Below are 12,128 nucleotides of genomic sequence, written 5' to 3'. Positions count from 1 at the left end.
TAAATACATATTTTTACAAAACGCTGTGGGTATATAACATAAATCTAAATGCATGCCACATCTGGAAGTCTAGTTTTTAAGTTGTTGAAGTTATTTAACACATAGATGCATTTCACCTGAATATTGTACTAAAGTGAGACAAATATTATAAGGCTTCCACCCCAAAATAGAGTTTGAAATTTTACTTTTCAAATTCTCTTTCAAGTAAAACGCTGCCCTAAGATGAGGTCTGCAACTTAACTTTTATGTAGAGTTGTAATTTTCTGTTTTAGTAAGTCAGGCAGCCCCATGGCTTCCTAGCTTTGTATTATTGCCTTCAGCGTGTTGCCTTTTCCTGGACTAAAAACAAGGAATAACAGTGAACAGATTTAAATATATGCTTTTGTTTGATTAACTTAGTTCATGTGCCAAGGTGAGACTATTGTATGATAAGTTGTTTTTATTTTTATGGATGTCTTATTTGTGTGTCACTCACATACCGGGGGTTTTGTTTGTTAATTCCATGATACTGACTATATGGGGGCCTGGTGCGATAGCCTAGAGGCTAAAGTCCTCACCTTGCATATGCCGGGATCCCATATAACCATCAGTTCATGTCCCAGTGGCCATGCTTTCCACCCAGTTCCTTGCTTGTGGCCTGGGAAAGCAGTTGAGGACAACCCAAAGCCTTGGGACCCTGCACTTGTGTGGAAGACCCAGGAGAAGTTCCAGGCTCCTAGTTTCGGATCGGCTTAGCTCCAGTTGTTGCGGTCACTTGGGGAATGAATCAGCAGACAGAAGATCTTCCTGTCTGTCTCTCCTCTCTAAATATCTTACTTTCCAATATAAATAAATAAATAAATCTTAAAAAAAAAAAAAAAGACTGACTAGATGGAACAGGAAAGCATGGGCCCTGAAGGCCCTGAAGAGCTGGAATATTCGTTCAGCTTGTGGCCCCAGCTTCCTGCATGTCCTGTTTATAACCCAGACCCCAGTTATGCTTAGCTCTCTTGTTAATTAATTATTTTCATTTTAGTTGGAAGTCAGACACATGGAGGAAGATCTTCCATTTGCTGGTTTACTGCCCAAATTCCCACAACAGCTAGGGCTAAGGGCATGTGGAAGTCAAGAGCCTGCAAGTACATATATGTCTCTCACGTAGGTAGCAGGGACCCAAGTGCCAGAACCTACAATGCCCATAAGCAGGCAGCTAGATTGAAAGCAAGGGCGGGGTTTCAAACCAGGCCCTCGAGCATGGGATGTGGGCATCCGGAGCTGCACCTGATGCACTGCACAACAAGCCTGCCCATGAACTGTCTTCAACACATTCCAGTTAGTGCATGTCTCCCACAGAGCGTGTTACGCTTCCGGCTTCCTAGGATGTGGACAGGAAGTAGCAGCCAGGGCATTGCCTGAGGTGCTTTATAAATTTCCAATTTGAGATGAGCAGTGATTATAAATTATCTAAACATAATATGAGTTAAGAATTTTCAAAGATCTTTTTTCTTGTCACCAGTATTTTCATTTGAACTTGTATCCTCCTTCCAAAATGTTAGACATTCCTTAATTTGGTGTTTCTGACTAAATGTGGTAATTAAAGTATTATTTCAAGATTGCAAAAGAATATTCTAGCATATGATTCACTTTACTTTCAAAATTAACATTGGATTTTTGTCATTGATTTTTTTTTTAGTATAACGCTCAAATTACTTTAATTACTAGAGGAAAGCTCAATCTGTAGTCTAATTAAATGACAAGTGAGTATTATTAGCCAGATACTAAAATAAAATAAAAATTTATCAAAATAAAAAATACATGTATCTTAAAAATTGAAGATAGAAGGAAATTATTATGAAGACATCCACTCTTAATAGTTGGCGCATGGTGGATGGACACTTATTCAATCATGGAAGAACATATGCCTGCACTTGCCACCTGCTGCTTCTGAGCCCCAAGTTCACATTCCAACTTGGAGCTGACAGCCATGTTTCTGGTTGTTCCTGGCTGCTTTCTACACATCTCTGAAAGAAGGGGTTCTAGATGCTCCAAGTGACCAGTACGTACAAACACTGCCTTGTGAAACATGCCCCCTCTGCCTCTCTTACCCGGTTATCCCAGCCGCATGCTACACAGCCTGCATGGATTCTTTGCTGTCCCCTTACTACCTAGACCAGCACTCATCCTCCTCAGCCCCTAGACCTACCTACTTCTTTCCGTCTCCACACCCCACTGCTTTTGTGGTCTTGACCAGCTTCTGTGGATTTTAGCCAGCCTTCAGGCGAGTCTTCCCACCTAAACCAGTCGTTCTCAAATTTTAAGATGCTTTCCCCCAGGAAACTGGTTAAAACTGGTGTTTTTCAGATCACACCTTCCTTGGTATCTCATTTGGCAGATTAGGTGAGGGCCAGAAACCTGAGTTTTAAGCAGGCATCCATATGGTTTTGAATCAGTTGCAGCAAGCTTTTACTTCACATGCCTGCTTTCCACCTGAATACTCAGGTGAAGCTTTGCTTTATTAAATACAGTGGTGGGAGGAGGCGGAGGGAAGCTGGTGGGTGTTTGATGCAGCACTTTAGGCACTGCTTGTGATGCCTGCATACCACATCACAGCACATCGTTTAAGTCCCAGCTTCTCCATTTCCAAGCTAGCTTTCTGCGAGAAGCCAGTGGTGATGGCTCAAGTAGTTTGGTCTTTGCCACTGATATGGAAGACTCGGATTGAGTTCCAAGCTCCTGGATTCAGCCTGGATTAACTCTCGCTGTTCCGGGGTGTTGGGGAAGTGAACTAACAGATGTAAGATCTCTCTCTCTTCAGCTTTTTCCTCTCTTTCTTTCTGCCGTTTGAAACAGAGAGAATTTTCTTTTTAAAAGGAAATACAGTTGGTCCATCCTATCCTAGTATCTCAGCCATGGATTCAACCAAGAATCAGAAACCCTTGAAAAATAATCATGTTGCTGTTGATGTGTATCGTGCAGTTAAGCCTAAAATGGCTGTTTCTGTCCTGAACAGATAAAAAATTGCACTGCTATACTTCCAAACAATATAGTATAATGATTTTTTTTTCACTTTGTAGAGACAATTGGAAATATACAGGAGGATTTGCCTATACCATTTTATATAAGAGATTTGAAGATCTGTAAATTTTGATATCTATAGGAGTTCCTGGAACTAATTCCCCTTGATGCCAGAGGCCAACCATATAAGATTTATCCATATCATTAATCAAAATTCTTCAAATAAGTACTCTGTTTTCAAAGTAGCTTTTGAAGTGTGATTGGTGGAGTTGTTAGTGGTGTTCCTTGACACTGGCTAGTGCTTCAGTGTATGCGTGTTTATGAATGGTAGGAGTTTTGAAGTACAAAAATACCAGCAAATTCTTCAATGCAGAACTTTTTAAAGTCAGAGAAGCTCTGATTTTGAAGTCTGACAAGAGGAAAATTTTTCTTTACTTAAAAAAAAAATGGTTTAAAAACCACAGATCTATAAAAGTCAATTTCTATCTTCTTGTTTTAAAATTTGAAACCCACAAAAGAAATGCCTGTTTTCTGAATCGCAGAGCAGTACACACGTTTTTGTGTGTAACTGAAATAACTTTCAAACCATACTTGATACACTCTGATGTTTTCTGTTCTATTTCACACTTTTTAAGTTGCTAGTTACAAACCCACTAAATGGATGTCACAAACCACTGAGCTGCTACTGAGTCTGAAAATCCTTTGATCTAACCTTTCTCATTAGTGTTTCTCTATGAACCATGGAATATAGAAAAATATTCTTAATCTTTTGAAGAGCAGTACATATTTCTTATCATTGTAGATGCTTGAAAGCATGTAGCATGGGTGCCTGAGGGCATTCAGACTAAATTCTTTGAATGAACTCCTGCTTGAAAAAGGCCCGTGGTGTCTATGCATCAATACAAACTCTTGAGCATTTCACACAAGTTCTTTCTGAATCTGGCCCTATGTTCCTATTTCTTTTCTTAGTTGCCTTTCGGGTTAAAACCATCCTGAACCATACGAAAAAAAATTTTTTTTTTTAATTTATTCATCCCTCTTGGAAAGGCAGTTGGGAAGGCAGCTATACAGAGAGAAGGAGATACACAGAGGAAGATATCATGTGTACTGGATTCACCCCCCAAGTGGCCACAATGGCCAGAGCTGAACTGATCTGAAGTCAGGAGCCAGAAACTTCCTGGGCTCTCCCATGCAGGTGCAGGGTCCCAAGGCCTGGAGCTATGCCCAACTGCTTTCTCGGGCCACAAGCAGGGAACTAGAATAGAAGTGGAACAGACAGGACATGAACCAGTGCCCATGTAGAATCCCAGTGAATGCAAGGTGAGGACTTTAGCCTTTAGGCTATCGCGCTGGGCCCATCATTTGGAATTCTTCAAGTACATCATGCTGTGTGTCATCTCTGCATTGTCATTCCTGACTTTCAATACTCAGTTCAACTGAGTGTCTCTTGAGCTGAAATCTTCTGTGACAATACATAATCATCATGCCCAGGTTCTATCCCTGACAATCCCTGAAAGGCAGGGAATTGGGAGGGAACCTGTTCCTCTGGGTTGGAGAATGGGAGAGATCCGGTGAAGGAAGTGGAAAATGACTAAACTTAGAAACGCAGACCTTGAACTAACAGGTAGGAAAGCATACCTGGCAGGGCAAACCAGAGACTTAACAAAGGCCTGAAAGAGGACTGTGCCTGCCTGGTCTATGGAGTGGTTTTGCTGCTAGTGTTGGGAAAAGTATGAGGATTCCTCAGCAACTTTATAGAAAGGAGTCAGCAGTTGTGGCATAGCAGCATAAGCTGCTGCCTACAATGCCAGCATCCTGCATGGAAACAGGTTCAGCTCCCAGCAGCACTACTTCCGATTCAGCTCCCTAATAGTGTGCTAGTGTGCAGCAGATGGTAGTCCAACTACTTGGGACCCTGCACCCACATGGGAAACACAGGTCGAATTCCAGGCTCTTCCTTATGGCCCAGCCCTGACTGTTGCAGCCATTTTGGAAGTAAACCGACAAATGGTAGATCTGCCTCTCTCTGTAACTGTGCCTTTCAAATCCAAACATACATAAGTCTTCCTAAAAAGTTTATGTAAAATGAAAGACAAATTTATTACAGTATAAAACTTATCAAAATCCATGCTTAGTTTTTAAAGTATTTTTAAATCATGAACTTTTTGAGATACCATATATTTTATATGTTATAAGCCCAAATATTTGTTGAAATACAAATTGAAGATACTGATCTCTGGAAATGCTTATGCTTCTATTTGAAGGAATTTTGCCCCAATTTCTTCCCTTGCTTTTTGCCGTGTCATACAGTCTATGATTTTGTTGCTGGAATCAGCTTGATGAAACCATTTTGGCTCAGTACAAATAGTTCTCAAAATTAATTGTGTATAATAATTGCCTAGGGAACCTCTATTCCTACAGATTTCTGCATCCCACCCTAGAGATTTGGTGGGTCTAATGTGGAGCCCAATCAGAATCTGCACTATTAAAAATCTCCCATAGCAATTTAAGTGGGCAGCCAAATTTGGGAACCAACCTCTTAGAATTTGTTGTAATTAGTACTTAGACATACCATCTTATTCCCATATTGAATCTGGAAAAATCATTCAATTTTATGTGACTTTCCTAAGGAGTTGAAACTTGTCATTCGATGGAAGTTGGGAATGTTTTATGTGGTCAGAGCTCAAACCACACTAAGGTTTCTCTTGGCTTTAGGATACAGCCCTCTTCTCTTTGTTTTTCTTGGTATAGTCCAGGCAAAGGGAAGTGCCTGGTCAAGAGAGGCCCTGAATCTGCTGGACAACAGACTCCTCTCTTCAAGGCTTTCATCTTCTCAACGAAAGGACTTACAGTCTAGCCCTGACTTCTTGTGCTTTGTGGCTTGTTCAGGGGACCTGCAGCAATGACCCAAGTTGAGTCTGTGTTGCATCTCACCATGTGATGCCCTTCAGGTTTTTGGAGACAGTTAATATCTGACTTTCTTTGACCTTTTTTTTTTCTCCAGGGCAATCAAACCTAATTTATTCTCTTGGTTCCTAGATACCGTTGGGCTCCCTCCTATTTTTTTAGATTTAGTTATTTTTATCTGAAAGGCAGATTGATAAAGAGAAGGACAAATAAAGATCTTCCATCCAGTGGTTCATTCCCTACATGTCACACAGTGATCACATCTGAAGAAGGGAGCCTAGAGCCCGGAGCTTCCTCCAGATCTCCCAAGACGGTGCATGGGCCCCAAGGACTTGAGCCATCCTTCTCTGCTTTCCTAGGCCATTAGCAAAGAGCTCAATTGAAGCAGAGCAGCTAAAAGGGGATGCTGCAAGCAGAAAATTACCTTGCTATGCCTGTATGCTGCCCCCCAAGCCCATTTATTACTACCTACAGTTTTAAAAAGTGATTTGGGCCTTGGGTGTGACCTGGTGTCTGAATGCTACTGGCTCCCAGCAGTCATAGTCTGAATATGGAAATTAAACACTAAAAATAAATAAATACATAAATAAATAACCTTTTAGTTTTTCTACAGTTTATCGAAATTAAATAGGGGGCTGACTTATACATGTTTCAGACTTACACACATACACATGTATACACGTTCCATCCATATACTCAAAAACTTCTGCAAGGTTACAGACTTCTAGGGCCAAAATCATTCTTCATATTTTCTTCTCCTTTTAAATGTTCTCATGTGCCTCTTAGGTAGCTGCTGACATAGAACAAGAAAGCCTCACGGATGAACAGCTAGACACCCTGTGCAGCTGTTTTAAGTTGTGTTTGGAGAGAGAGCCTAGCTTCTGGGTGGAGGGGTCAGAGCAGCCATGTTTCTGGGGGTGGGGCTCTTCTGTCCCAGATGACTTGCCCTTTACAGCCGCAGGAAGCAGAATGAGGACAAGGGAGAAGGTGCCTGTGCTTCTTCTTATCCAGTGGCCAGCATATATGTTTATTGCCTCTCTCCACCTCTGTCCTCCTCCCCTCCCCACTTTTCTCCCGACATCCCTCCCTCTCTTTGTGTTGACCTACCTCAATCCATGCTTCTCCCTTCCTTCTCTTGCCAAAAAATCCTTCTGTTAGCAAGCCAACAATGGTGACTTAAAGGTCCAGAAAGTCCATCTCTCATTTTGTGGCTGCCTGCTGGGCAGCTGTGGATGAGGACAGGAGTGCAGGCTGTGGACCCAGGCTGTCTGGATTCAAATCCTGCCTAAGCTCTGATCAGCCTCATGAATTTGGGATTATCACCCAATTTCTCTGGGCCTCAGTTCCCTCAAGTTTAAAAGGAGGGAAGTATTAGTACCTGTTTCCAAGGGTTGATATGAACATTTAATAGATTCATTTATTTAAATTGTTATTGCCTGATACATAATCATAACTCAGTAAAAGCTGTCAGGTATTAACTGAATGGTTTATCTTTTATAATTAGACACAGAAGTAAAAAATATGAATTATTTCATGATGATAAATGGTTTATCTATTTGAAGATTTGTTTAGAATATTTAGGTGCTCTGACTAATCCAAATCAGAGTTTCATGTTAGAGAATAATGCTTTTATGATTTTAAAAATCCTATTTAAATTAATGGTTGTGGCATTTTAGGAAAATATATTGGTAATGTGCTATTATTTTTATTGATTGGAGTGTGTATATAATATGTTAAACAAAATTAAATGTAGGATTTAATGAAAAACACATAAGAGAATAGAAACATTACAAAGAATATTTGTATACTCACCACTTGGTTGAGTAGAACATTATTAACATCTGTAGAAACTCCTAAGAGCCCAACTAGCTACCCTCTCTCCAGAAATGAACATGTCATAAACTTTCTAACAATATTCATCTTGTTCATACTTGTGATTTTTGCCACATGAGGACATAATGTTAAGCATCAAATATGCTTAGATTTATCTGCCTTTAAATTAAACCTTAATTTTCATTGACTTTTATTATCAATGCATTTGGATTAATTTTTTTGTCAAGTTACTTTTCATTCATTTTCTTCCTACGTTTCACTTGTTGCTCCCTCTTTTTTTTTTTTAATTGAGATTTTGTTTATTTTATTGGCATTTTCATCGTAATGTTAGCTTGAAAGTTATATACTTTATTAAATTCAGATGTGTGTATTTATAAAGGTTTGTGCTCCTTCCCATTAACACAAGGCCTTGGAAGACTTCCAGCCAGATTTCTTTGAAATTATGTGATTTCAAACAGCAAAGACTCTTCACTTCAAAGCTGGCAGCTTCAGCATTTGAAGTCTGGCTTGTGCATTTCTGTCTTATGTAGCCCCCTTTTGGGAAGAGTCGGAGCACCAAGTGTTACTATTGTTGGAGCTGGGTGGAGCCTCACACATGAGCTGCACACTTAGTGTGTTCTGAATGCTTGACTAAGCCCAGTAGCAAGAATTAGACTTTTATTCATATCTAATACACACAGCAATATAATGTGTTTTAAAAAAACATACTTTCCATGAAACAGAGCTTCCCTTTGTCTGTAGTATGCACTTGGAGCTATTCTGTTCATTCAATGAAAACTAAAACCAAAACCAAAAACCTGCTTTGAATACATTAAACTGATTGCATGCTCACTAAGGAATTCTGATCCAAATGTTGAAAAATCCCAGAGCCAGCTTGCAGTCCTTCATTTAGAGTGAGCAGAACGCAAGGCCCTGTGGAATGAGGACTCATATCTCTGATCTCTTATCTTCACATCCCATATGTATCAGTTAGACTAACAACACTATGGGATGAAAGAAAAAGGAGTCTTTTGTAAGCCGCAAAGGTGAAATAGAGAACCAGGCCCTCCAGCTGCCTTGGAGACATCTGATTTTAATGGGAACAAAGAAGCTAGAATAATCACTATTTAGTGTTGGGCACCCCCTCCAGCACCTCTCATCCTTCCAGCTACCCCATAAAAATCGGCTTGTGATATTTGTCTTATTAAGGCAGAAGAGGAGTGCTCAGAGGCGTGATGTGCCTTATTTAAGTAGTTCATGCCAGCTCTCCAATCTCTCCACTGAAATAATGATTTCAGATAAGGAGGCAAGCATATTCCTCCCCTGCCTTCCGCCATTTTTCTCAAATTCTTTACTTGTCTTGCTGAAGTTAAAAAAGAAAAAGAAAAGAAATTGGAAGATTTCTGCCCAAGACTTATTCTAATTATTAAGAGTAATTAGTTGGTGTTATTGTTTATAGACTTGCTTGCTTAGTTTTTCTTTTCCAGTATCATTTTAGCTTTCTGAGTGCTTGGTGTCAACCTTGCTCACTACCTAGAATAGCTCCTAAGCAAATTTTAAGAATGTCATGAACCATATTGAATGAGTAATCTTCAGAGATGGGTCACATAGTGGACAAGAGCATAGCTCATGGCAAAAGATTGCCTGTGTTCCAGCATCAGTTGGCAGAAGCTGGCACTGGGGACTAGTTCTGTCAAGTTAAACCACAGAACCACCTGGAGAGTGCATAATCTGGGAGTGGGAGTGGCCTGGGAGGGAAATAGTGGGCTCCTCCCTCTTGGGTTGCCACCCCCACGGGAGGGCATAAAATCTAGGACAGGAGCTGAGGTGGATAGACAGAGACACCAACAACATCCATAAAGGCTGGATAGTTGAGCTGGTTAGATGGAACAAGGTTTTAATACCCATTGACATGTATGAGAGCAGAAGGGGATGTGGGACAGACTGGACTAGTCTGCCACACATACTGGCAAACCAGGGTAGGGGGCGGGCCTGGTTGGGGTTTATTGTGGGTCGCTCCAGCTGGGCTGCAGCTGCCAGTGGTTTATGTGAGGGCCGATTATGTGCTGGGCAGAATCAGGCTGGACTGCAAACGCCCATTGGTTCCAGTGGAAGATAGGGCTGGAAACAGAACCAACCCAGCAACTGCAACCACCAGCTTATCAGGGCGATGGACTGTGCCGGGTCCTGTGCTTGCTAGTACATACAAGAATCTAATCTGGGAACACCTCAGACAAAGTTTCTTTGGGGATCCCCCCAATCGAGCTTTCAGGCTCAAATGACAAGACAGAACAAGTCAATCAACCACCTCAGCTATATATTGGCAATGAAAATACTGGGCAAACAGAGACTATGTGATGGACTATGTCAATCAGTGGATTCTCCAACGACTGCATTGTGCTTGGAGTTTTGAGAGTGGCAACAATTCAGAACTGTTGAACTATCAAAACCACTTGAGCAAGACCTTCGGAGCATGCCCCACATCTGGCACCTGGGGTGGATGGGAGTCTGGGTGGGGCTTCGCCCTTAAAATCTCCTTTTATATCAGATATATTAAGGAAACAATGTGGAACTAATTGTCTTCCCATCTTATTGTAGTGCTTGAACTTTTTTGCCCTAATTATGTCAAGATTGTCAAAAAAAAAAAAAAAAAAGAAAAAGAAAAGAAAAGAAAGATTACAAGATTGCCTGTGTTCAAAATGAGGAATTCCCTTCAGAACTGTTTGGCCATGGAAAGTTAATGCCATTCTCTTGTGCCTCATTTTGTTCTTGGGGAGAATAATTGTGCCAAACTCCCTAGAATGGTGCTGTATAATATAGTGAGGGGGAGGAACTGACACCAGATGCTAGCCTGGAGTAAGCACTGCACAGAGTTTCACTGTGAATGTTATCAGAGGTTATAGCAGCTGAGCCAGAAAGTATTGAGCATCTGACCCATATGTTAGGAGAAAACTGTCATACAGGTCAGAGGTAAGCATGACCCACTGCCTGGAGATTCAGAAGAGACTTAACTATCCACATTCAGTTGCAGAATTTTAAAAAGCATGTTTCTAGCTCTCCTATGATGAAATACTTATTTCGTACGAAAACGAAAATTCAGTCTGGAACAGCATGAGAATATGTCAAAAAGGATGTGGTGCTTCCTAAACATCAACATGAATGCATGTAAAATATTTCTGAGTAGGTAGTTTAGTTTAAAACATTAGGAGAATGCAGTAGACACAGTGTGTCTGTTTTTTTTTTTTTTTTTAGGAAAACGCTAAGAAAAATCTGATATGGAAAAGAACAGAATGTGAGATCTGCTCTATAAAGATGTTGCGCTGTGTATAAGCCCTGGAGACAGAGTCCTCCCCATTGTCACTGTGGAATTGAGCCACAGTTTTCTTACTTGTCAAACGTAGATAGTGACTGCAACTACCACCCAGCTTGGTTCAGTGAACAGCCAGAGAAGGGAGGATATACAGTGCTCCTCAACAGATCAGAAACGGAAATAGGACATGGCTGATGGTCAAGGAGCTTCCTGGCTGTTTGTCCCCACAAGATCAGAATTGCTTGGGAGTTTGCTTTACAGTTGCCATAACAAATTCTTACAGTCCCTGGATGCTGCTGACCAAAAGCTGAATAAGCAGCTTGGGATCTGAGCACCTGTTGTTTCCTCTTCTTTCCCCACAGGGGCATTTGTGGTGTGCTGGACGCCGGGCCTGGTGGTGCTGCTTCTGGATGGCCTTAACTGCACACAGTGTGGCGTGCAGCATGTGAAAAGGTGGTTCCTGCTGCTGGCGCTGCTTAACTCTGTCATGAACCCTGTTATCTACTCGTACAAAGATGAGGACATGTACAGCACCATGAAGAAAATGATCTGCTGCTTCTGCCAGGAGAACAACCCGGAGAGGCGCCCCTCCCGTGTGCCCTCCACCGTGCTCAGCAAGAGTGACACAGGCAGCCAATACATAGAAGACAGTATTAGCCAAGGCACAGTGTGCAATAAGAGCTGCAGCTCCTAGGCTGCTGCAGATGCCTCCTCCACCCACCCAGGCCGTCACCTGTCTCTGCCAGAGCCCATGGCCGCTGTTATTTGAGGCCTGGATTCATCACCGCTCCTTGTTAAAAACCAAAAATGCATATTGTCTTACATGATTTAAAACCATGGGCAGTAAATGGAGTCACAGTGAGTCTTGAGAACAGGTGCAGTGGATTTCTGTTCGTCCCAGGAACTCTTGGAGCATTCAACCCCGCCAACACCCTGGGTTTGCTGCCTCCACACAGCTGTCCTTTGTGTGTTCCAGGAGGGTGTTATTCAAGGACCCAGGCCAAAATAAATGATAAATAATGTTACTTGAACCACCTTAGGCAGCTTCTTGGAGAGCCTCTGTAGTTCTTTGTGTATGCATTTGAACTTTTTAGACATGCTTGGG

At 41.5% G+C, this 12,128-nt stretch overlaps 1 protein-coding gene across 2 annotated transcripts in view; it reads left to right on the top strand.

Moving 5' to 3' along the window:
• The window catches only part of LPAR3 (lysophosphatidic acid receptor 3), a 77,674-nt gene extending 65,923 nt beyond the window's left edge, over nucleotides 1-11,751 (top strand). The window contains exon 3 of one of the 2 annotated variants that reach the window (XM_040987235.1): nucleotides 11,386-11,751. In XM_040987235.1, the coding sequence (XP_040843169.1) occupies nucleotides 11,386-11,717 (332 nt within the window). In that variant the 3' untranslated portion in view covers nucleotides 11,718-11,751. The remainder of the gene's footprint in view (nucleotides 1-11,385) is intronic. The other variant, XM_040987236.1, reaches the window with a different exon arrangement.
• Nucleotides 11,752-12,128: the final 377 nt, after the last annotated feature.

This window comes from Ochotona curzoniae, unplaced genomic scaffold (assembly GCF_017591425.1).
Source record: "Ochotona curzoniae isolate NIBS_2020 unplaced genomic scaffold, NIBS_Ocur_1.0 contig_4612, whole genome shotgun sequence".
NCBI classification, from domain to species: Eukaryota; Metazoa; Chordata; class Mammalia; order Lagomorpha; family Ochotonidae; genus Ochotona; species Ochotona curzoniae.
The sequence above is the reverse complement of the archived record's forward strand: the minus strand, read 5'-3'. Positions and strand labels throughout refer to the sequence as shown.